We start from the raw sequence: 26,808 nt of genomic DNA on the forward strand, positions 1-26,808 counted from the left end.
TAAAACGCATTTTGTCCACCTGAGTGGACATTTGGGTAAATCCTAGAAACTTTTTTTACACCAATTTTATGTCTTAAGAAAATCAAAAACACTTTGGAAAAATAAAACTGACTTTAAGAAAAATCATAATTAATGCATGAAAGGGTTAAGAGATCTTACCTACCAACAGCCATCATGATCTACAATAAACCTTTGAAGACTTTGAATTTATAAGTTACATCATTTAATTTCTCTTTGGGATCAATTAAGTATTTTTGAATTGAATTTGAATTAGCTGGATGAAAATAACCAGCGCAGCTATAATTCAGATCGGTTTCTTCTGGAGAATTTGTGTTGGATTTATAAAAGGTTCACCAGATCTTCACTCTATAATTGTATGGAAACATTAAGCAACAATGTAACATGTAAAGTGATTTTTTATTTAGAAAATATTTCTATTTATTCAATATTGCAGAAGTTTCTTTACATTTCAGCTTTAAATGTCAAAAAACATTTTGTCAAGATGATCCTTCCAATTTGTGGTTTATTACCATTTGCAACAATCAGATTTTATTCACTCGTTTTATTTCAGTTTTATCATGAGCTTGACATCACATTTTATTTTCTTGTTACTAAATATCAAATCTTTTCTTTTGCCATAAATCAGTGATATTTTATTTTTTGCCATAAAATTTCTTCAATGCTTGTATTTAATGGTCTCCAACATGGTGGGTCCATTAAACTGAGAAGTTTCTAAAAACATCCCAGAGCTGCATAATGTAGAACCATCAGCAAATAAAGTAAATGTGAACCAGTTAGATTCATTGTAAATATCATTTATATAAAATAAAAACATTTAGGACCCAGTACTCTAGATAACCTCCATTAAATCTGAATTTTATCTCCTCAGGTTTTGGTCAAATTTCCATTAAACTGTCTGACTTTGTCAAATATTAGGGTTTCCTCCACAAGGTTCTCCTGAGAGGTTGTTGGAGTTCTGGTCCATTTCTCCTGACAGAACCAGTAGAACTGGGTCAGGTTTGAAGGCTGTCTTTGTATAAATATTAACTTTTTATGACCAAATTGATAATAACATGACAATCACCATTTATTTCAGGAACAGAACAGGATGAGCAGCAAATTAATAAAATTCAGAATAAAATGTGTTTATTGTTCACTAAAACACATGAAGTAGAACTGCAGTAAATATACAAAAAATAACATTTGAATCCAAGACAAATTTATGAATATATGAGTTGACAGAAACAAAAAAATGTCCAGTGATTGAGAAAAACTGTTGTAAATTAAAAGAAATCTGAATGATAAATGAAAGGAAAAACTCAAGAGAGAAACAAAACATCCTGAGATTCATTGTGAATCTTTGACTGGAAACAGAAAAAAACAACAAGTTGATCCAGTTATAATCCTGGAATAATCCCAGGGTTGTGCAGAAGAGTTTAACCAAGAAACAGTTTGGATCCATGAAAATATGTTTCTGAATGAAAAACATGTAGAGACTGAACTATCTTTTAATCAGTGAGAGAGTTTCTCTGATAGGACGAAATTCTTTAGACTCTTTAGACTCAACTCAGCACAGAAACACTGAGGAACCATAATTGGACCACCAGACCGAAAATCCAGGAATCAGAGGTTCAGTGAATGTGGTGTTGAAGGTGTGGAGGAGGATCAGTGAGTCAGAGGAAACTCTGTAGAAGGACAGAATGCCAGCAGGACAGTCCACATACACTGCTACTCTGTGAGAGTCAGAGGAGGAGGAGAGACGAGTTTCTATCTTATTGTGCCAGACAGAGTAACCATCATCATCAGAGCATCTCAGACTCCAGGAATGATCATTATATCCAAACACACAGTCTCTAGTGTTTCCTTTCCTCCTGATTCTTCTGTAACTCACTGATATATCAACTTTTCCTCTCCACTCAACCTCCCAGTAACAGCGACCAGTCAGACCAGTTCTACACAGCAGCTGATTCCAGCTATCAAATCTGTCTGGATGATCAGGATATGACTGAAGCTCCTCCACACGTGTCACCTTCCTGTTGTCTTCAGACAGTTTGAGTTTTCTGTTCACTGTGTTTGTGTCGATGGTGAGTTGACAGGAATCTGATGGAGAGAACAAACACAATCCAGCTGCAGTTATTGATCATTTATTGACACTTTGATGATGACTCCTGAATGAGTGATGTGACAGTTTGAAGATGGTTGAATGTGAGCTGCTTTGTTGTCATGAATCAGATGAAAAACACACTTACACTTCCTCAGACCTGGTGTCAAGAATGGGACTCCAGCAGGCTCCACCCTGAAAGGAGGAGGGGGGTCAGACCATCAGTCTCTTTCAGCACTTCCTCTACCAACCAACACCACCAGGTGGCGCTGGACACATTTACAATGAGACCCAGAAGAAGAAGCAGCATCCTGAATCCAGCAGCTGCAGTAACGGGTTGTAAAAGTAATCCTCCCTCCACTGCAGAAGTTCTGGATGAGCTGATCTTGTCTTTTTTATCTTTCTCAGTAAATTTATCAGAACTTTGGATCTGAACGAGTTCCTCTACTCTCATTTCTACTTTTTTTTCATCATTCACTGCAATTCTTCCCTCCTTCTGGAAAACAAGGGATTTCTTTTATTCCCTGATTGCTTTCATACGTTTGATCATTTTCCAGATGTCGCCTCCTGGTGGAGATCAAACTGTCAAATAGATAAAGCTACTAAACTTCTAAATATCTCTCTTTGATTTATGAATAGTTTTCTTCACTTTTTCATGCGTTTTATATTTAACCCACAAATTCATTAACGTTGAGAGGTTTGCTTGAAATCTGAAGTTATTTATTTCACTCTGAGAACTTTTAAACATCCATCTGACACCATGGAGCTGCTTTTCTTCTCATCTTTGCTTCTGGGGGCTGATTGGTCTGAAGCTCCATCCAACATTGTTTTAATGTCTTTTCTATCCTCAGTAAATCATCATAGAAATCTAACTGCTGAACTCCTTAGACTCCTGAATGAGTGATGTGACAGTTTGAAGATGGTTGAATCAGAATAAATTCATTATTATTTTCAGTTCCTATTTAGCTCCATGCACTCCACACGTTCTTAGTCAGGAGAATATTCCACAATCAGCTGAAATCTTCCTAGACACTAGAGTTAAATCAAGGACTGATCCATTTCCTTGATCAACATGTTTTTGTCTCTTTTCCATCATTCAAACATCATCAGTTCGTTCCCTCTAAATGTTCTTCTGCTGCTCTTTCAGTTACTTTCAGTGTTCTGTTTCCATCCCATTGTTTTCCATATGCATTAAGTTCATCCATCCATCCATCCATCTTCTTCCGCTTATCCGGGGTCGGGTCGCGGGGGTAGCAGCTTCAGAAGGGAGGCCCAGACTTCCCTCTCCCCGGCCACTACTTCTAGCTCTTCCGGGGGAATCCAGAGGCGTTCCCAGGCCAGCCGAGAGACATAGTCCCTCCAGCGTGTCCTGGGTCTTCCCCGGGGCCTCCTCCCGGTGGGACGTGCCCGGAACACCTCACCAGGGAGGCGTCCAGGAGGCATCCTGGCCAGATGCCCAATCAACCTCAACTGGCTCCTCTCAATGTGAAGGAGCAGCGGCTCTACTCTGAGTCCCTCCCGGATGGCTGGGCGTCTCACCCTATCTCTAAGGGAGAGCCCAGCCACCCTACGGAGAAAACCCATTTCGGCCGCTTGTATCCACGATCTCGTTCTTTCGGTCATGACCCAAAGCTCATGACCATAGATAAGGGTGGGAACGTACTGTAGATCAAACCGGTAAATCGAGAGCTTCGCTTTTCTTTCGCCCGCTTGACGGCAGACGCTGCGCCAATCCGCCTGTAGATCTCCCGATCCCTTCTTCTCCCATTCGTGAACAAGATCCCGAGATACTTGAACTCCTCCACTTGGGGCAGGACACCCCCCCTGACCCGGAGAAGGCACTCTACCCTGGCCTCGGATTTCTGAACAGGGGGACCACCACCCCAGTCTGCCAATCCAGGGGAATTGCCCCCGATGTCCATGCGATATTGCAGACTCGCGTCAGCCAACACAACCCTGCAACATCCAGAGCCTTAAGGAACTCCGGGCGGATCTCATCCACCCCTGTGGCCTTGCCACTGAGGAGCTTTTTAACCACCTCGGCGACCTCGTCCCCAGAGATTGGAGAGCCCAACCCAGAGTCCCCAGGCTCCGCTTCCTCAATGGAAGGCATGTTGGTGGGATTGAGGAGGTCTTCGAAGTACTCTGCCCACCGGCCCACAACGTCCCGAGTAGAGGTCAGCAGCACACCATCCCCACTATAAACAGTGTTGGTGCCGTAGGACTCCTTCTTCAGCCTGACGGCATCCCTCATCGAAGGTGTCCACCAACGGGTTCGAGGGTTGCCGCCGCGACAGGCACCGACAACCTTGCGTCCACAGCTCCGATCGGCCGCCTCGACAATGGAGGCACAGAACACGGTCCACTCAGACTCCATGTCCCCCACCTCCCCCGGGACGTGTTTGAAGTTTTGCCGGAGATGGGAGTTAAAGCTCCGTCTCACAGGGGATTCCGCCAGATGTTCCCAGCAGACCCTCACAACATGTTTGGGCCTGCCAGGTCTGACCGGCTTTCTCCCCCACCACCGGAGCCAACTCATCACCAGGTAGTGGTCAGTGGACAGCTCTGCACCTCTCTTCACCCGAGTGTCCAAGACATACGGCCGCAGATCCGATGAAACGATGACAAAGTCGATCATCGAACTGCGGCCTAGGGTGTCCTGGTGCCAAGTGCACATATGGACACCCTTATGCCTGAACATGGTGTTCGTTATGATGAGCACAGAAGTCCAGCTCGAGTTCAGATCGGGGGGGGCGTTCCTCCCAACCACGCCCCTCCAGGTCTCACTGTCATTGCCCACGTGAGTGTTGAAGTCTCCCAGCAGAACAAGGGAGTCCCCAGGAGGAGCACTCTCTAGTACCCCCTCTAAGGACTCCAAAAAGGGTGGGTAATCTGAACTGTCGTTTGGCCCGTAAGCACAAACGACAGTCAGGACCCGTCCCCCCACCCGTAGGCGGAGGGAGGCTACTCTCTCGTTCACCGGGGTAAACCCCAACATACAGGCGCCGAGATGGGGAGCAACAAGTATGCCCACTCCTGCCCGACGCCTCTCACCTTGGGCAACTCCAGAGTGGAAGTATGTCCAGCCCCTCTCAAGGAGACTGGTTCCGGAACCAGAGCCATGCGTCGAGGTGAGACCGACTATTTCTAGCCGGAACCTCTCGACCTCACACACTAGCTCCGGCTCCTTCCCCACCAGAGAGGTGACATTCCACGTCCCAAGAGCCAGCTTCTGCAACCGAGGATCGGACTGCCAGGGTCCCCTCCCTTGGCCGCCACCCATCACATGCATTAAGTTACCACATGTTACTGATAATAATAGTTATATCTTTCTTGATCAGTTCCCCTACTTATTTTTCTGAATGTAGATGATCATTTCTAGATGTTGCTCATCCTCCTCTTGTTTCTTTCTTCCTGTCACTGAAACATTTAAACTTGATCTAAAATCTATATTTGCTCTCAGCCATGTCTCTTTATTACCAATTATTAGCGACTGTCAAACAAAGTCACTGATCAGCTGAATAGGAGAATCATTGTTGACACGCCAGCTGATGAAAACTTAAATCCAAGCTGCAGTTAAGATGATTTTATTTTCCTCAATTTCATCAAAATTCCAATTCAGAACATCAGTGGATATCAGATATTTGTGTCCAAAAGCAGCATTAAAACCGGATCTGCAGGTTTAAACAGTGATCAAAGACAAAAACATACTAGCTTGAAGCGGTCAGTAAAAAGTAAACCTCCCCCATCACCCACTGACTAAAGTCACCAGGTGAGCAACAGGTGATCTATAATCACTAATAACACCATGTGATCCCGCGCTACGCCTATCCATAACACCAATTCTGTCTGATTTGTGATGTAATTCATCTTCATATTTTAACTTCCTGTCCATCAGCCAATCAGCTTCTTGTATTTTCTCAGTAGATCCATCAGTGGAAGCCCCGCCCAGCCCATGATGCTCCTGGTTTGTGAAGACAGAGAGACAAACTGAACTCTGATAGGAAACAGTTTCAAACTGATTTTCTCTCTCCAACCTCTTGGTTCCACATGGAGCTATATTTGGCCCCCTGCTGCTCTGACTACCATGTCATTGTGGTTCCAGTAGATGGGTCGGTTTCCAAGGTTCATTCAGCAATGTGTGAAAGATTACTAAAATTTTTAATTGGATGTAGTTTCCAAATTTACATAGCCAAAATTACGAGCAATATTTATAATTTAACTGTAATAAATACAAGTCAAATACTGAATTAGCATAATAAATTTTTAGCTTCAAACTAAATGTTTCCCAGCAGACTGACTAAAGACATTTCTCCCTCTTCCTCCTCTATCAGACCTTCTCTGCTCCTGCAGCAGGTTCCTCCATACCTGAGAGCTTCCAGTCTCCAGTGTGGATCCTTCAGTCCAGCCGACAGCAGCTTCACTCCTGAGTCTCCTGGATGATTGTAGCTCAGGTCCAACTCTTTCAGATGGGAGGGGTTGGAGGTCAGAGCTGAGGCCAGAGAAGCACAGCCTTCCTCTGAGACCAAACAGCCTGATAAGCTGCAGACACACAATTCATCACATGATGAGAATATGAGAACATTGAGGTAGAACCCAAGGTCTGAACTGGTCATTTTCATGGGAGGCAAACACTCAAGAAATGATATTAATTATGATATTAATATAATAAAATGGTAAGAAAACTTTACTTCATTCTGTAGGTAATAAAAATCTAAATTAGTCATTTGTAAAATGAATGAGAAAGTCTAACAACTGGTTGGAGGAAGAATCTGCAATAATGCTTCTTTGTACACTAAGGATGCAGCAATCTGTCAAGTGTCCAGCGTTACACTAACAGTTAAAGCCTGATCCCCACCTTTCTACATTCCTCTCTTCTTGGTTCTTTCAGCCTGGAGTAAATGAAAACCAGCTGAGTTTATGTGTCAAGACTTAGCGTGATTAGCCTCATCACAGTCAGACATCTACTGATGTTATAATCTGCTACTGAAATAAAATTTACATATTCTCTTATAGCAGCTAATGGACAGAAATCTGGTTTCACCAGGATTGAGAACATTTTACCTGAGAGTTTCCAGGTTGCAGTTTGGACTCTTCAGTCCAGCAGAGAGAAGCTTCACTCCTGAATCCTGCAGGTTGTTGTTACTCAGGTCCAGTTCTCTGAGACTGGAGGACTGGGAGCTGAGAACTGAGGACAGAGCTTCACAGCTTCTCTCTGAGAGGTTACAGCCACTCAGTCTGAGGAGACAGAGAGAAAAACCTGTTATTAATCCATCAAATGTATGTGTTACTTTCCAGTCAAGAATATTCTTCTTAGACTGATTGCAGAATAGCTCATATTTTTCAAAACTTTATGATATCTTTATTTTGAACTGTTTTATTCTATAGTTGGGACTTTAGCCTTGAAGAACTGAACTACAGGCAACAAGGAGGCTGGCAAGAGAACTATTAAAATCTACAATGAACTTCATGTCCATCTTGGAGAACATTTTCCCTGTTTCACCAGACCAAGAACTACACCTTTGTTCTGTCCTAAACTAGTTTCAGGTGTGGCATCATCTTGTAGCTTCATTCAGTGCATAGACCTCACTTTGTGGAAAGGATCAGGTTTTGGGAGGTGATTTGGGGAGGGGTTCAACTGTGGGAATGACAGTGATGTAGAAAACATCATTTTGAGGTTCCTTCAGGTCTAGAAGATCTAAAATATCTGATGGTTTTAAGCTGTGAGGAAACAAGGCATATAGAATAAACAGCAAACTAATGGACACCTAGCATAGTGCTGTCTATGTATTATGCTAGAGGCAACAATTGTTGCCATGCTCACATTCACTCTTCTTATGATCAAAAGATGAATGAAGGGATACAATTTTCTTTATACATCAGTAGAAGACACTTGAAAGAACATATGTTCAAAATATTTTATTCATATTTGTTTATTTAAATATTTTACTGACTTCCTCTTGTTCAGATTTATGGCAGACATTTATGTCCAGCGTCACACACAGGAAGTAAAGAGGTCTGGTCATGTGACCTTTCAAACTGGATACATGAAATTGATATAGCTTAGAGTAGACACACTATTATTTTATTTTAAAACATTAAGCAGCTGCCAAAAGTCAAAAATAATTCATTTAAAGCTTCTAGAAGTTAGAAAAAATGTCTGGCAACAATTTTTGCTCGTGGGATTAAAATACAGTAATAATTTGATTTATTTAACTGTCATAAGAGACAGAAGCAGTTTCAGAATGTCAAGTTATATTTTCACCATGTTATTCATTCATTTATTAATACCACGGTTTCAGACCAAATATTTCAATTGGAAACTACATTTTTAACTTCAAACTAAATGTTTCCCAGCAGACTGACTAAAGACATTTCTCCCTCTTCCTCCTCTATCAGACCTTCTCTGCTCCTGCAGCAGGTTCCTCCATACCTGAGAGCTTCCAGTCTCCAGTGTGGATCCTTCAGTCCAGCCGACAGCAGCTTCACTCCTGAGTCTCCTGGATGATTGTAGCTCAGGTCCAACTCTTTCAGATGGGAGGGGTTGGAGGTCAGAGCTGAGGCCAGAGAAGCACAGCCTTCCTCTGAGACCAAACAGCCTGATAAGCTGCAGACACACAATTCATCACATGATGAGAACATTGAGGTAGAACCCAAGATCTGAACTGGTCATTTTCACAAGACGAAAACACTCAAGAAATTATATTAATTATGATATTAAAATAAAATGGTAATAAAACTTTACTTCATTCTGTAGATAATAAAAATCTAAATTTGTCATTTGTAAAATGAATGAGAAAGTCTAACAACTGGTTGGAGGAAGAATCTGCAATAATGCTTCTTTGTACACTGAGGATGCAGCAATCTGTCAAGTGTCCAGCGTTACACTAACAGTTAAAGCCTGATCCCCACCTTTCTACATTCCTCTCTTCTTGGTTCTTTCAGCCTGGAGTAAATGAAAACCAGCTGAGTTTATGTGTCAAGACTTAGCGTGATTAGCCTCATCACAGTCAGACATCTACTGATGTTATAATCTGCTACTGAAATAAAATTTACATAATCTATAGCAGGTAATGGACAGAAATCTGGTTTCACCAGGATTGAGAACATTTTACCTGAGAGTTTCCAGGTTGCAGTTTGGACTCTTCAGTCCAGCAGAGAGAAGCTTCACTCCTGAATCCTGCAGGTTGTTTTTTCTCAGGTCCAGTTCTCTGAGACTGGAGGACTGGGAGCTGAGAACTGAGGACAGAGCTTCACAGCTTCTCTCTGAGAGGTTACAGCCACTCAGTCTGAGGAGACAGGGAGAAAAATCTGTTATTAATCCATCAAATGTATGTGTTACTTTCCAGTCAACTATATTCTTCTTGGACTAATTGAAGAATAGGTCATATTATTTAAAACTTTATGATATCTTTATTTTGAACTGGTTTATTCTCTAGTTGGGACTTTAGCCTTGAAGAACTGAACTACAGGCAACAAGGAGGCTGGCAAGAGAACTATTAAAATCTACAATGAACTGCATTAATTCAGTGACAGTTTCAATAGAAAGAAGAGAATTTCTACTGCTTCAACATGTAACATCATGAATAGAGCCGGTCTCTCTTTTACTCATCACCCGCTAGCAGCAGACTAGGAAACAATATACCGATAAATAATCAGTAAATACCAGTAGATGGTTTGGTTTCCTAGGTACATTAAGCACCATGTGAAAGAATCCTACTGTTTTAATTGGCTGCTGTTTACAAAGTTGTACAGTCCATCTAATCCAAAAGTTTTTTCTGCATAACAAGTGCATGCAATTCCCTCCTTAAATCTCCCTAACACATGATATTTATGAATCAATTAGAGGTGTGCCAATTGATCGGCCACCGATCATAATTGGCCGATTTCCATCAATAAGTGTATGATCGGTGATAGCTGATCACGGTCTCCTGTTTCCGATCACCAAAACCGATCACATTTATCTCACTTCTCAGCCTACATGTGCTGCTCATCTCCTCTTTCTGATACACTGCGCAGCAAGAAATCCTGTCGTGCGGAACTATAATGCTCTGAGACTGAATGGGGAAGTTTGCGTATTGCGGCGGAAAATTACCTCGGGGGTGAAGCGTGTTAAAATGCATCAACACAACCAAAACTCACCCAGATTAGCATCACGGTCAAAAAGCTAAACAAAAACCAGAAAAATAATTCAAGACTTCGAGCTGGTGGAGAAATACGTTGGTTCTGCTCTCGCTGTTGAACCGACGCTATTCGCTACTGGTGGTCTCCATACCTGAGAGCTTCCAGTCTCCAGTGTGGATCCTTCAGTCCAGCCGACAGCAGCTTCACTCCTGAGTCTCCTGGATGATTGTAGCTCAGGTCCAACTCTTTCAGATGGGAGGGGTTGGAGGTCAGAGCTGAGGCCAGAGAAGCACAGCCTTCCTCTGAGACCAAACAGCCTGATAAGCTGCAGACACACAATTCATCACATGATGAGGATATGAGAACATTGAGGTAGAACCCAAGGTCTGAACTGGATATTTTCACAAGAGGAAAACACTCCAGAAACAGGAGATACTCCTGTTAATAACATAAAATAGTAATAAAACTGTATTTCATTCTGTAGATAATAACAATCAACATTTATCACTCGTAGAAGGGACGAGAAATTCTAACAACTGGTTGGAGGAAGAATCTGCAATAATGCTTCTTTGTGTACCAAGATTCATCGGTCAAGTGTCCAGCGTTACACTAACAGTTAAAACCTGATCCCCACCTTTCTACATTCCTCTCTTCTTGGTTCTGGAGTAAATGAAAACCAGCTGAATTTATGTGTCAAGACTTAGTATGCTTAGCGACATCAATGTCAGACATTTTTAATTTTAATAATCTACTATTGAAATAACATTTACATCATCTATAACAGGAGATAATGGACAGAAATCTGGTTTCACCAGGATTGAGAACATTTTACCTGAGAGTTTCCAGGTTGCAGTTTGGACTCTTCAGTCCAGCAGAGAGAAGCTTCACTCCTGAATCCTGCAGGTTGTTGTTACTCAGGTCCAGTTCTCTGAGACTGGAGGACTGGGAGCTGAGAACTGAGGACAGAGCTTCACAGCTTCTCTCTGAGAGGTTACAGCCACTCAGTCTGAGGAGACAGAGAGAAAAATCTGTTATTAAAGAATTCTTCAAAATTTTATTGTTTTACAAACAATATTTTTCAGAAAACTTTATTTTACTTGGGTTGTTTTAAACAAATATTTTTGTAATTGAGTAATCTATTAATTATTCTTACGATTAATCCAATAACCGGTAAAAAAATTTATAAAATAACATATTGGTAAATCTGGCATAAATCTGATATTGATATGTTACTATGTCATATCAATATCAGTCCAGTTTTTAATTTTTGAGCCTCCCTAACAGTTACTTTTCTGTAGTTTAGAAAGTTAACCTGTAACAATAATAGCTCACTTTCTACGTTAACCTGAAGTAAAGTTCTACAAAGATCTGAAATTCTATTCTAATTTAATAATAAAGAGGTAGGCTCACAAATACGCTTATAAAAAATTTATATACTCCAGATTTTAGTTTATGTATTCATCTTCAGTCATTTTAATAGATTATTTGTCACCATGACCCATAGCTGTCAAGCTTTGGGTTTGAGAATACGGGAAACGTCGCATGGAGCTTGCGGCGTGGGGGCCAGGCAAGCGAACGAACATAAGATGGGGTGGAGGGGAGGAAATAGACCAGGGGACGAAAGTAAGAATGGGGGAGAGCAATATGGGATATTGGAGGTCAGGCACATTTGTTTGTCACACTCAGAAACTCATTTACCAGCCATGTCCCACCACGATGATTTCTGCCATTCGTTTGTTGAAAGCGGGATGATTTGAAATTTATTGTGCGGTTTGTCCCCAAAAATGATGAAAACCCAGGCATTATTATCAATCAATAAAAATCCCACGGGCCAAACTTGAAAATTGGACATTATGCCGCTAACACTTAGCTTTCATCAACAACTCAGAGGCGGTAGTCAGAGCTACGCGTAACGCAAGTAATGTTCCGGCCGGAACAAGATGCGCTAAATAATAAAACGAACTAACGAATTAACGAATAAAACGAATTAACGAAGCTTCGAGGCAGGTAAATTTTCCTAGAGGAATTTTAATAATAAAGGTACTCGAATCATTCCAGGAATCGTTTCAGCCCTATATTTTACACCTATTTAAGTTGCCTTTTGTTGTGAACTGGTTCATTGTATAGTCCTCCAGTCTTAAAGGACAGAACAACAGACAACCAGAAGGCTAGAAATAGAATTATACAATTCCATAAGGAACTAAGTGAATCATATTTAAATTTTAACATGAAGAGGAGGTCTTTTACTACTTGAATATGTAACATTATGTCCAGGTGCTGAAGGAAGTCTGTCTCCCAGAACCCTCAGTTTGACACTTTGAAGAGACAATGCACTGATAAATAAACTGAAACATGAATATATATTTACCTCATCTAAAGCAGATTTCTCTCAAACTAAATACAGTAACAATCTGTGACCTTACAGAGCTTTGTTGGAGGCTTTAACCACTGGCAGCAGCCTCAGAAGAACCTCCTCTGAAGCAGAGTATTTCTTCAGGTCAAACACATCCAGATCTTTTCCTGATGACACTAAGATGAAACCCAGAGCTGACCACTGAGCAGGAGACAGTTTATCTGTGGAGAGACTTCCTGAACTCAGAGACTGTTGGATCTCCTCCACTAGAGAACGATCATTCAGTTCATTCAGACAGTGGAACAGATTGATGCTTTTCTCTGCAGACACTTTCTCACTGATTTTTTTCTTGATAAACTGAACTGTTTCCTGATTGGTCTGTGAGCTACTTCCTGTCTGTGTCAGCAGGCCTTTTAGGAGTCTCTGATTGGTCTGCAGTGAAAGTCCAAGGAGGAAGCGGAGGAACAAGTCCAGGTGTCCATTTGGACTCTGTAAGGCCTGGTCAACAGCTCTCTGATGGAGAGAATTTAGTTTAGGTTTGCTAAATAATGACCACAGCATAGGTGTTTGTGTTTCTTCCATCAGGTTGACACCAGAGTTGATGAAGGTCCGATGAACATGAAGAGCAGCCAGAAACTCCTGAACACTCAGATGGATGAAGCAGAACACCTTGTCCTGGTACAGACCTCTCTCCTCTTTAAAGATCTGTGTGAACACTCCTGAGTACACTGAGGCTGCTTTGATATCGATGCCACACTCTGTCAGGTCTGATTCATAGAAGATCAGGTTTCCTTTCTGCAGCTGATCAAAAGCCAGTTTTCCCAGAGACTCAATCATCTTCCTGCTCTCTGGGCTCCAGTGTGGATCTGTTTCACCTCCTCTATCATACTTGACCTTCTTCACTTTGGTCTGAACAACCAGGAAGTGGATGTACATCTCAGTCAGGGTTCTGGGCAGCTCTCCTCCCTCTCTGGTCTGCAACACATCCTCCAGAACTGTAGCAGTGATCCAGCAGAAGACTGGGATGTGGCACATGATGTGGAGGCTTCGTGATGTCTTCATGTGGGAGATGATCCTGCTGGCCTGTTTCTTATCTCTGAATCTCTTCCTGAAGTACTCCTCCTTCTGTGGGTCATTGAACCCTCTGACCTCTGTCACCATGTCAACACACTGAGGAGGGATCTGATTGGCTGCTGCAGGTCGTGTGGTTATCCAGAGGAGAGCAGAAGGAAGCAGTTTCCCCCTGATGAGGTTTGTCAGCAGAACATCCACTGAGGTGGACTCTGTAGCATCAGTCAGGATCTCCTTGTTGTGGAAGTCCAGAGGAAGTCGACTCTCATCCAGGCCATCAAAGATGAACAGAACCTGGAAGTGTTCAAAGCTGCAGATTCTTTTGGTTTTATTAAAGAAGTGATGAACAAGTTCCACCAAGCTGAACTTTTTCTCTTTCAGCACATTCAGCTCTCTGAACGTGAATGGAAATATGAACTGGATGTTCTGGTGGGTTTTGTCTTCAGCCCAGTCCAGAGTGAACTTTTGTGTTAGGACTGTTTTCCCAATGCCAGCCACTCCCTTTGTCATCACTGTTCTGATTGGTTGATCTCTTCCAGGTGGGACTTTAAAGATGTCTTCTTGTCTGATTGTTGTTTCTGGTCTGTGTGGTTTCCTGGATGCTGTTTCAATCTGTCTGATCTCATGTTCATCATTGACCTCTCCAGTCCCTCCCTCTGTGATGTAGAGCTCTGTGTAGATCTGGTTCAGAAGGGTTGGACTTCCTGCTTTAGCAATCCCCTCAAACACAGACTGGAACTTCTTCTTCAGAACAGATTTATGATCATGTCGAAAAACTGCAGCAAATTGTTCTAATAACACAAAAAGTAAAATCAGTAACTAAACAATATTATTTTCTGAAGATGATGTTAATAAATGTGATTCCATCTCTTCAAACATCAGTAAATGTGTGATTTATCCGTCAGGTTAAATCTTTGTAGAAATCCTCTTACTGCTCTGCAGACGGTCAGCCAGCTCCTCCTGCTTCATCCTCCTCAGGAAGTTCAGTGTGATCTTCATCACTGCCTCTCTGTTGCTCCTCCTCTGCTCTTCATCCTCACCTTCCAACACCTCATCATCATCATTCTGACTCTCTGAACATTCTGTGTCATCAGGACTCAGAACCTTCTGAATCTTCTTCAGCTCATTTTTCACAAAAGTGACAATGTTGTCCTCCAGAAGCTGCTATGGAATAAAAGATGAAGGAAACATCAGACTGAAATCATGCAGCCAAAAACCAGATGGATGTTGGACAGACTGACAGTCCTCTGATCTACAAAGTGCAGCATGGAGATTACTGTGAACAAAATCCATGGAAAAATAGATGTTGTTCATGTACAGACCATAAATACGGAGTCCAGCTGTGTTTGATGCTGCTGGGTAGATGGACCACTGGGAACCTCTGAGCTCTGCTGGTCCACTCTGTGGAGGAACCAGGAACAATTAGGAAGCCAGGAAATATTCATCCAACTTTTAACAGATTAAATCATCAAAAGGTTTACAATAAAAGACCTTAAAGCAGAAAAATAGATCATCACATAAACACAATACAAAGACGTTAGAAAGAGGAAGATGAACTACAAAGATGAAGACCGGTAACACCAGAATCACTCAATAGACATTTTAAAAAGTTGGTTCTGAACTTGGACTTCAAACAGTCTACTGTGTTAGCAGATCTGATGCTGGTGGAGACAGTTTCCCAGAGCTTGGGGACAGTGGAAGTGAAGCCTCTGTCCACACAGGTCCTCAGGACAGTGTGGGACATCCATCAGGTTCTGATGACTAGATATGAGGTGATGTGGACATGGAGGAGGTTTGAGATATGTGGATGTGTGTCCATGTGGGGTCCTCTCCTGGATGTTATTGTGAGAATTTTAAAATGGATCCTGTAGATCCCTGGAAGCCAGTGAGCTCATATTGTATCTGTCCACACAAAGACAATCTGAATGTAAATGTCCATGAAGTGATACCGTAATGTGAGCAGTGAACCAGATGATCCAAGTAGTTGTAAAGATTTAATGTTCCTGCTGATCCCATTAAGAACCAGCAGGTTCTCTGATGGTCCAGATCAGCTCAGTTTGGTTGAGTTCCAGCAGATCTCACCAACCACATCATGAAGCTTTCCTTCCCTGCTGAACTGCTCTCACAATGCACACAGGAACCAAGTCCTGATGGACCAGACTGGCTTTAACAGATATTTCCCAGTGGGAAATATGTCCGACATGGAACATATTAGTCTGACATGGAGCCAGGAAGCAGCAAAACATCATCATCATCAACACCCCAGAGGTTAATATATAAAGGTGATTTCATTAGAACAGAGCAGTTGGTTTCTGTAGATAATGGATCAAACTTATGTAAATATAACTGGAAGTATTTGAGTTCTTACTAGTTCATTTTCCACAGATACAGCAAATAGAAACAGCTCACTTTTCTAATGATGGAGGTCCAGGAGAATTAAAGTCAGTGTGATAATTCCTTGATTCATCACTCTTACAGGACACACAGCTGGGTTCTGGTTGTGGCTTTATTCGCTGATGGATCCTGATGGAAAAACATCTACTATAAACTTTCTGTGGAGGTTTGATTTAAAGGTAATTGATTTAAAGGTAATTTTGACTCCTTGTAAAATAAAGAGATGTGAGACACAACAGACCCACACAGATCATCAACTTCATGTTCTAAATGATTCCCATTAGAACCAGTTCAATCCTCCAACACATTCCTGATCATTGATCCTCCTAAATAATGTCCAGCCTTGTTTAAAGAGCAGAAATATCTGTTTCTGAGCTTTTGGGTGATGTTTGAAATAGGAATCACAAAATCCATGTAAACTTTTTTCTATCAACATTAATCATTCATCAGATTTAGACAATAATACAAATAACAACACAGACATTAAATTCAACTCTGACTTTTTGTTTGTGTGTTAAGAATAATATTTGATTAAATAAATATGCCAGTTTCATTTGGAAAAATTAAGTTGATGCAAAACACAATAAAATGCGGTTAAATGTGTGTGGTTCAAAGGTCATGTCAGCATAATAGTTTATGTGTCCTGATTGAGGGTTTTCCTTGTTCTTTCCATTTTATATTTTAGAGATTATAGCAGAAAACTGAGTTTATTTTGGTTAGATATTTTGTTTCTTATTATTCATCAGCAGTATTTTTTTTACTTATGGTGGCCTCTAGGGAGGAGTATCACTACAAAAATGATTGTTTATTTGATATCAGGTAAACATCTGGAAATCAGACCGGATTTCTAGATTTCTGTTAACTAGATGGATCTGTAGAAACTATGGGTAGAGACTGTGGATCTAAACAGACCTGATTAATTTTCTAAGTATCTTTCATTAATTTACCAACAATCCAGTTGGACTTCATTGCAGTCATTGGAGACTGTAGTAGCCAGTATGAAACTGGCTGTAATAGCCAATAGTTATATTTAAGTAATAGTTAGGCATTGATCCATTGCTGCTTTTTTAAGACGTGCTGAGCGGCTAACGTTATACCTGTTGGTTGCATGTAAAGTCAATCCCAGAGATCTTCTTTGTTGTTCAAATTCCAAATTTATTCCAGTCAGATGAAACCATTTGTGAACAAAATCTAATTAATCCAGTATACACGGCAATAGCATTAACAATGACTCTGTCACAGCAGTCAAAAACTTGTATGCCCTTCCGGGTTCAACACCTGTCAACTACCTGTCACCTCTTGGTTCATGTACAGGAGGCCACAGCCCCATGTAGCGACTAAGAACCCCAAAATACAAATATTTGGCTCCTATACACTGGCCCCTAATTGGCATAATAAACAAATATGCCAATTCCGACAACAATGTTAATACAGGAGAAAATATGTGACATTAACACATTAATTTAGAGACCATGTAACATGCAAAGTTTGGAAATTGGTCTCTCAATAATATTGGACTTAGTCTCCAACTTCACTGACTTCACGAAACCATGACCATCTGGAAACATTTCCAAAACCTTCCCAAAATGCCAGGATCCTCGAGGAACAGAAGGATCCATTATGACCACAGTATCTCCAAAAGCAAGAGTTTTCCTCCTTTCATTCTATTTCTGCCTTTCTTGGAGCAAAGGTAAATATTCTCGAACCCATCTCTTCCAAAACATGTCAGCCAAGTATTGTACCTGTTTTCATCGACTTCTTCTTCATACAGCTCACTTTAGAGTTGTGTGACAAAGCCCTGTTGTGTTCATTTGATGCACAACTAGGTTCTTGTCCGTTAAAGGGTCCAGCTGTTTTCTCCTTCTACATTTCTCCTTTAAGACACACTTCATCCTTAGGTTCCAGGGCGCTGCTCTTTTAACTTGTGCTGTGGTCACCTTCCTCATCAGGATTACCTGCCAGGTGAATGACTCCACCAGCGTGGCCGACTCTCGAGGTGGGCTGCTGAAGATGGCTGATGAAGATGACCCTGAGGTTGAACATGTGGCTCCATGCTGAGCTCAAGCTGCAGTGGTTCGGCAAGCTGCTGATGACTGAGGAGCAGCTGCCCAGGCTACCATCTTCAACAGCTGCACCACACTGGAGATCCTGTGTTTTCTGCTGATCATGTTGCAGTCTCCGGCTGCCTCACTTCAAGCTGATGCAGTAAAGCATGGTAGCATGAGTGACTTGTGGCAACATCAAGATTCTGCGGGGGGTTACTGAAGATATGATGTGTGGAGGAGATCAAGATTTCTGTCCACTAGATAGCATCCCAAGAGAGGGAACTGTTGAGAATAAATAAATTCTCTGTGTTCTTTCCATCTCCTTTAGTTAGTTGCTAAGCAAAACCTACAGGAAATGACATGCAAAGGAGAGCTCTGTTTAGAAGAAATGACAAACTAGGGAATGCCCTCTTTGGGGCGTAGCTTAGATAGAGGCTAACAAAAGAGGTTACTAACTGTTGCTTGTTGCCATTTTGAGTGTTAGCTCCTAAAGGTAGCATGTCAGAATGGACCAGCAGTATTTTGGTATCAATAAATGAAATTCATGAATTCAACTCACTGACACTTCTTCAACCTCGTACATCACGAACTTAGCATGGAGAACGGATAATTTTCTTCAGTAATACACAGAACTATTCACAGATAACACTCCATTCCAGCTTGCTGTTTCAGCTTAATGTTAAACTGGAAAGCATCAGTTTCCACACACCACTCCAGACCCAAAGCTCTTTGCTTTGGAAGCTTATCAATATACAGATCCAACATCTTCCAATCTTTAGCACTCTGCTCTTCTGAGATGGCCTGCAGAACAAAACGGCTGTTGTTTGTCCACTTTTCCAATGTGAAACCTCCTTTTTCACACAGAGATCTTTTGTGAGATGCATAGCTTCCTCTACTGTGGCTGAAATGTTGAAGCAATCATCGACGTAAAAGTTCTGTCTAATAGTTTCTTGATGAAATATAGCTTTAATGTCTCCTATTATGGCTCCCTTTGACTCTTCTCTGAACTTCATAAGGAACCCCAACAGAGTGTTAGTGAGGTTGGGGCCTGGCAGCAACTCACTATTCAAAGATAACCCTAAATACTGCAACACAGTGAAACACCACACATAGAGCTCTCTTTCTTGGATTGTAAACCCCATGGTGGGGAATGTACCAAATCCTTTCATTGTCACAATGCAAAAGATGCTCAGGAAGATGCTCTGCTTACTTGCATGAAGTGATGTTGTTCATATACTCCACATACTCCTGGTGAATGTTCTGATTGAACTTGATTCTTTTCCTGAGACTTTGTATTCTCTAACCCTTTTTGCACTGCAGGGTCTGGCCTGGCCCAGCCATCCGACCCGGTCCTGTTGGTCCTATAGTCCTGGTCGTTTTGCATTGAGTGGGATCGTCACGTAAATCAAATTCTGGCTAAAGCTACGGAGGCAATCTTCCTAGCGTCAGAGAACAGCTTCCTTCTTGGATTTCCCGTCCAGCTCCGTCTATAAGCGCTTGTCAGCACGTAAGCAGAGGGAAACATTTGCTGCAGCTTTACATTTAATGGAATAAAATTGTCATCCGAGTGTAGTCTCTGAGCTGGATTCACAGCCAGCTGAACTACCGCTGCAGCTTGCGGGTTTTCCCTGTTTTAACATAGTCATCAATGAGGCTCTTATGAAAGATAATGACCAGAGAAATTGTCTGGTAGACACAACATTACTGATGGAGGAAATTACTTATAATTATATAAATAAAATATATAAAAAATATCTAAAATATATGAGGGGCGTACCGTTGAGTGCGCCCCACAACACTCAACGGTACTCTAGCCCCACCCCCACCATATCTCCTTCGACCCCCCTGAGCCCTCTTCCTTCTCTGCCCCCATTCACACTAACAATACGCTGACCTCCCCTCAACTTCTCTCCTTCTATTTCGACCCACCCCGATGAATCCACTCGTTCACATCCTTACCAACTTCTGATCTGTTCAATTGGAGAAATGTTATTTACATTTACCATTAAAATGTTTGGCAGAAGAGGTGATTGTATTTCCAGTGTAGGGATTTTTTTCTTTCACTGATGGAAAAAGTTGCATATTTATCTGTTTAATCTGGTGACATGATGTGGATCATAGCGTATTTGTTCAGCTTGTTTAATATGACTGTACAAGAAAGAAAATAAAATATAATTGAATATTCTGTTATTATTATCATTTAAAAGTTTATGGGTAAGAATAGATTACTACGGCAATTTTTTTGACACCACATGTTAAAATGACAGACGTTCATCTGACCCAGAGATCTGGAAAGACGACTCGTCTTTATCCCACCCCCGCAGTCAATGCACCAATCTATGGCTAACTCCAAACCAGCCCGGTGTGGCCGGCCCTATTGGAACCTCAGCTCTTGGGGTTAAAGGGAGTGGGGTGGTACCGGGCTGGAAGTACTAATGCAAAAACTATCAGCCCTGCTTTGAAGCCAGACTGGCCCTGGTCGGTCTGAGTCTGGCTGTGCAGTGCAAAAGGAGCTTCTGTTTGGCTACTGCAAAATTGTTTGGTAAACAGACATCCTTGGATTTTAATGGCAGGTTCAAGTAATACTTTCCATCCTTTATTGCTGCAGATGTTTCCATAATATTGATAAGCCTTAGGTCTTCTCTGGACATTCCTTGTTTATCAGCTGGTCCTTCACAAAAATCATGGTCGTACTGGTTCTTGAGAAGTTCCTCCAGTTTGTCCACTGAGATTCTGTTCACTGTTACATATGAGACTTCTTGAGCCCCATTGCTATCCAAGGACCCATTGACCACCCAGCCAAGTACAGTTCTGACAGCATATGGACTGTGATGACCACACTCTGATGTCGGTAACTCTTTTTTTATGCACAGTTTATTTTTTCACATAAACACAACACTTTAGTTTCAATAAAAACATTTATTAGTTGATTTGAATGCATTTGTTCTATTTGTTAGCGCGCACATTTAGTTAGCGTATGTATTTATATCAACTTAAAGTTAATTTTGTTTGCTTAAGATTAATTCTGTTTGTTTTCCCACCGGTACTCACCTGCCTTGGAGTTACCAGACAGAGGATGGGGGCCAGGGGTCAGCAGGCTTACATGCTGATTGGACTGCACCACAAGTTCCTGCTGGCAGGGGGAATTTGTAGTTTCTTTGTTTAGATAAGTTTTCTATTTAAGTAAATATTAGTATTTAAAGTTTAATATTTTTGATTTTCAGTTTTGGGTCTTTAGTTTAGCCAAACTTAGCTGTACTGTTATTTGTTTTTGTGTTATTTGTAATTGTATTCTGTTTAGTTACCCTATTGTGTTTTAATTGGTCTGATCAGCCAGTATATAAACCCCTGTGTGTCATTTCTTTGTTAGGTCAGTTATGTTTGTTTGTGCAGCCAGTTTGTTTACATTTTTTTCCTGAGTTCAGTTTTGTTTCTTTGACCTCTTTTATGAGCTCAGTTTATCTTTTGTTATTTATAATCTTTGGGTTAAAATAAAAAACCCTATTTTTCTAATATGTCTTGTGACTCCTCCTGTTTTTAACTCGGTCCATCACATGGACCATTGTCTTGACTATTAATAACTTTCCAAGGTTCCAATAACCTTGGAGCATTGGTACCAATTAATAGATCAACCTCAGAATATATAGATGGCATGTGAACTCTTGACAAATATGGCCACTTTATTAAATCTTCAGATGTTGCCATATCATATTTGGTCACAGGTGTTTGTCTCTGTGTAATAACTTCTGGCAAAGGATTAAATGTATTGCTCTCCAGCCCAGCCACCTCAAGATTACACAGAGAAAATGCTGGACTTATTTTAGCTTGGACCATTGTTCGAAAAAGGACTTGTGTTCGCTTTCCAGTGAGGTTCAGTTGATGCATCAGCCTTTCAGAGCAAAATGTTCCAGTGCTACCTGGATCCAAGAAGGCATATATTTTTGGATGGCACATTGTCCTTTCATTGCTTTAACCTTTACATGGAGCACAGACAGCATTCCACGATCCTTACCAGCCCCTGTATGGCTGCATTCACAATTGATGGGGGTTTCAATATTCCTGTTTCAGTCTCAGCAGAAATTGTCTCTTTTCTTATATGTAGCACAGTTGGATGACTTTCATTACAAATTTCACAAGTTAATCATGCTTCACAAATCCTGCTGATGTGGCCTCACTGCAGACAGCCAAGACATAATCATTTTCTTCTCAACAGAAAGACTTTGTCCTTATGAAGTTTTCTTTTAAGTTTTTTGCATTCTTCTAGTGGGTGAGGTTCTGAACAACAAGCCCAACTGCCATCACTTCCTCTAGCTGCAGCATGTTGATAATCAACCTCTCCTGAATCACTCACAGATGTCACAGTGCTGGCCACTACATTCCCCTTGGTCTTGATCCCAGGTTGTTGCCGTTGACGACTGATGGATGTTGTACTGAAACTGTAATCTTTTAATTTTCTGAAGAAAGGATCTGACAAAATCTTGACCTGTCACTTGATAAATGCAACCATATCACTAAATCCTGCCCGGTATCCAGTTGTCTCCATTATATCATAAGCTTTACTTTTTCAACACTCTCGTAACTTGTATGGCAGCTTAGCAAGGATTGCTCTCATATTTATGGACATGCATTTACTCCAGCTCTTCCATTACATTACAGCAGCCACACAAAAATAAAGAATAACTCTGTAATTCCCTAATGTCCTCAGTTCATATTGTTGGCCAAGACAAAGCCTTGTTAATATATGCAGTTGCAGCTTTGTAAGGGTTTCCAAAATGTTCCTGCAACAAAGTCTTTGCTACAGTATAGCCATAATCTGGATCCACATGCTGACAACTGCGCACCAGCTCACGAGGTTGACCTTTAGTAAATTGTTCCTGGTAGTACAGACAGTCCGCATTGGTTGTTTTGATTTCAACTCTTTGTTCGAAGGTTTTAATAAAGGCTCTGTACTGCAGAGGATCACCATCATAAACAGGAATGTCACGTGGTGGGAGAGTCAGACTCTGTTGCTGCTTTACCAAGGCTGCTGTGATTTCAGTTTGTCTGCTCATGATGGTAAGAAGTTCTCCAGGTAATTGTAAACTGTTTGATGGTTGGGTTCCATTCTCATTATGTTTGAAAAGCTTTTTTGATTGTATTTGGGTTCCACTGGCTTTATGTTGACCCCCCACAGGGTGCTGGTTTGTTGCTACAGTTCTCTTTGGTCTTACATCCATAGGTTTATTTTCCTTTGATGTCAACTTTAATTCATTTCATTGTTTAGTCTGGTTTACATCATCCCTTTGAATTGTTGGATTTTCAATGTAATTTTTAGAAAGAAACTCTTTTACAGAGGGGTCTAAACTTTGCTTTAATCCCTTTTCCTTTGTTTTCTTTTTATAGTATGAGTGTTTGATGTTTGTGAGGAACATTCCAGCTTTAAATTATACATTTTCCATCTGCAAGTCAGATTCAGCAACTCAGTTTCCAGTGCGAGCGTCTCTTTTCTTTTCCTCAGTTTCTCCTCCTCTTTTTCAGTAGCATGTCTTTCTTTTACAGCCTTCACACTGGCCAAAACTGAGGCCCTTTCAGCTGCTGCCTTTAACTTTACAGATGAAGTGATGCTGGAATTAAAACTCCTTTGTGAATGTTCACTAACATTTGACACACTGTCAGTGGGATTTACACCATCATCACCATTTTTGCTAATTGCAGTTTGAGAGAGCCACTTATTTACACTAGAAATAACCTAACTATTAGGAATCATATTTGCTTTAAACCATACTTCATGATTTTCCTTTTTATCATGTGGCAAAAACCTCAGGAAAGACTCATGCAAACATTTGGCATCATCTTAAAACTTAATCAACAAGAGGACTTTAAAGCCTTTGTTTTTTCACCTTTGGACATTTAATCAGGTATTACTTTTCCTATATTATCCGTTTTGTTAAATTTTGATTTTGGTTCTTTTTGTGCCCTTCAAAGACCCAGGTGCTCCATCCAGCGACCCGATCCTCCTCAATCACTGACTGTCTGCCACCACATCCATCCGATCCATTGCTGCCGCGGCCCGGTCCAATGGGTTCACATCCTTTCAATCACTGACAGTATGCCACTGTGTCCGTCCGATCCTTTTGTACAGCCTGATGCTTTAGCTCTGTAGCAATAGTCCAGCTAGCAAACACTTCACCAGCTCATCGCAGCTCAAACTGTCTCAGTCTGCTCCACATAGTCTCCATCACTTTGTTCAAAGACAGTTCATCAAAGTCCAAAAAGGGCAAATATTTGACAGTATACTAACCAGTATAGTACTGCACTAGTTAAGCATTGATCCGTTGATGCTTTTTTATGATGCGCTGAGTGGCTAATGTTGTACCTGTTGATTGCATGTAAAGTCAATCCCAGAGATCTTCTTTGTTGTTCAAATTTGTTCCAGTCAGATGAACCATTTGTGAAAAAATCCATTTATTCCATGATACATGGCAACAACATTAACAATGACTCCGCCACAGCGGTCAAAAACTTGTATGCCCTTCCAGGTTCAACACCTGTCAGCTCTTGGTTCATATCCTGGAGTTCATAGTCTCATCTAGTTACCAAAAACCCAAAATACACAAATTTGGCTCTTATAGAGACCAATGAAGTCCAGGATACAATGTTCCTAAGTTGATTATTGGACCATGTAAGCATGGAGACATCAATGTCATTGATGTATGACATATTAAAAGAAAATAACCTAATAACCCAGGAAGCAGCAGAACATCATCATCAACTTCTCAGAGATAAAGATATGAAGGTGTTTTCATGAGAACAGATCAGCTGATTTCTGTAGATAATGGATCAAACCTCTCTGTAAATATAACTGGCAACATCTGAGTTCTTACTGGTTCAGTTTCCATAGTTACAGCAATTAGAAACAACTCACCTCTCTGATGATGGAGGTCCAGGAGATTTAAAGCCAACAACAGGATCATCCATTGACCAGTTGCTCTTAACGGAGACACAGCTGGGTTCTAGTTCTGGTTCTGGTTTTGATCTCTGATGGATCCTGAAAGAAAAACTCTCATTAGAAACTTTCTGTTTGTTTTCAAGATAATCTTTATGTGACTTTAAAATAAAGAGCTGTGAGACACAACAGAACCAGACAGATCATCAACCTGATGTTCTAAATGATTCCTATCAGAACCGGTCCAATCCTCCAACATGTTCCTGATCATTGATCCTCCTGAATAATGTCCAGCCTTCTTTAAAGAGCAGAAAGATTTGTTTCTGAGACCAACATGTTGGTTTGAAATGACTGAGAGACGTTTGGTGATCTTAGTGTTGAGCTCTGACATGGAGAAGAACCAGGAATCATTTCCACTCTGACCATCCAAGGAGGATCTGATGGAGCTTCAATCAGAACCAGATGGTCCGTTAGAGACACTGAAGCCCACTGCTCAATCAGATCCACAAAATATTTAGTGTAACTGTAGAAATGGTTGATAATCTGCCATGTTGGATGATGTTTGAACTTCAGAGGCGGAATCATAAAAATAATTAATAGAATTTTTTTATTTCAGAATGAATCTGTCTTTTGTTAGATTTTAGAGAAAGATGCAAATATCAACCTAGAAATAAAATTCACTTCTGTCTATTTGTTCTTGTGTTCATATTAATATCGGACAAAATAAACGAGTTTCATTTGGAAAAATTAGGCTTATAGAAAACAGAATAAAACACAGTTAAATGTTTCTGGTTCAAATGTCATGTCAACATAATAGTTTATAAGAGTGTGTCCTGATTGAGGATTTTTAAGGTTCTTTCTGTATGGTGTCAATAACTGACCAATGAATGATGGTTAAATTGATGTCAGGTAAACATCAGATCAGATTTTGAGATTTCTGTTAACTAGCAAAGCTCTGGGTAGAGACTGTGGATCTAAACGGACCTGTTTGATTTTTGTACAAAGGAGCCAGTTGAACTTTATTGTGTTCATAGTAACATGTTCCTTATTGGATCATGTTTCCATGGAGACATCATACGTATTACATCTTTGACGTAATACGTACGAAAAGAAAAATAACCTGAAATTCAGTCCAATGTTTTCATGACAACAGAACCCAACAGAACTTATTATCACATGGCCACAATAACAGATATAAACTGAACAGTTACAGCAGTTAGAAACAGCTCACCTCTCTGATGGTGGAGATCCAGGAGATTTAAAGTGAAGGAATGCATCCTTTGACCTGTCACTCTTAAAGGACACACAGCTGGGTTCTGGTTCTGGTTCTGGTTTGAGTCTCTGATGGATCCTGACAGAAACATGATGATTAAAACTTAATCAGCAAAGAGGAGCAGCAGCTTCATCACCACGTCTGTTCTGGCCTGATATAGTGAACGCTGTGTGAAAAGGGCTGTGGACAGATAGAGATGGTGACCTCACCTCTGACCTTTGCTCTGGCTCTCATCTTCCCCACACAGAGTGGTTTTAGAGGGAGGGACTCCCTCCTCTCTGTCCTCACACTGATCCATGCTGCTGAATTCACATCAGCTCACACACACTTTCTACCTTCACCTGCAGAGGAAACACACATCATTCATCTGCACATCAACTCTGATCATCCTTTACATCATTAGAGCTGGAAAAAGATCAGCTGCTCCTCCTCTGATTGGCTCTTCTTCTCTGCTTCATATCAGTGTCAGGTGAATGCAGTCAGACAGCAGAGAGGCAGAGGAAGCTGCCATCAGCTGCTGCA

The 26,808-nt window shown here is 41.1% G+C and overlaps 1 protein-coding gene across 1 annotated transcript; it reads right to left on the reverse strand.

The window, feature by feature from the left end:
* Window positions 1-1,124: 1,124 nt before the first annotated feature.
* Window positions 1,125-26,536, reverse strand: LOC116724486 (NLR family CARD domain-containing protein 3-like). Its single transcript, XM_032570220.1, has 11 exons — window positions 26,496-26,536; window positions 26,245-26,364; window positions 24,993-25,115; window positions 14,972-15,050; window positions 14,582-14,810; window positions 12,649-14,440; window positions 9,217-9,390; window positions 7,166-7,339; window positions 6,470-6,643; window positions 2,250-2,296; window positions 1,125-2,100 (listed from the first exon to the last, which is right to left on the reverse strand). The coding sequence occupies exons 3-11, from the start codon at window positions 25,043-25,045 to the stop codon at window positions 1,568-1,570; spliced, it is 3,255 nt and encodes a 1,084-aa protein (XP_032426111.1). The 5' UTR covers window positions 25,046-25,115; window positions 26,245-26,364; window positions 26,496-26,536; the 3' UTR covers window positions 1,125-1,567.
* Between the last annotated feature and the right edge of the window lie 272 nt (window positions 26,537-26,808).

This window comes from Xiphophorus hellerii, chromosome 8, assembly GCF_003331165.1.
Source record: "Xiphophorus hellerii strain 12219 chromosome 8, Xiphophorus_hellerii-4.1, whole genome shotgun sequence".
NCBI lineage: Eukaryota > Metazoa > Chordata > Actinopteri > Cyprinodontiformes > Poeciliidae > Xiphophorus > Xiphophorus hellerii.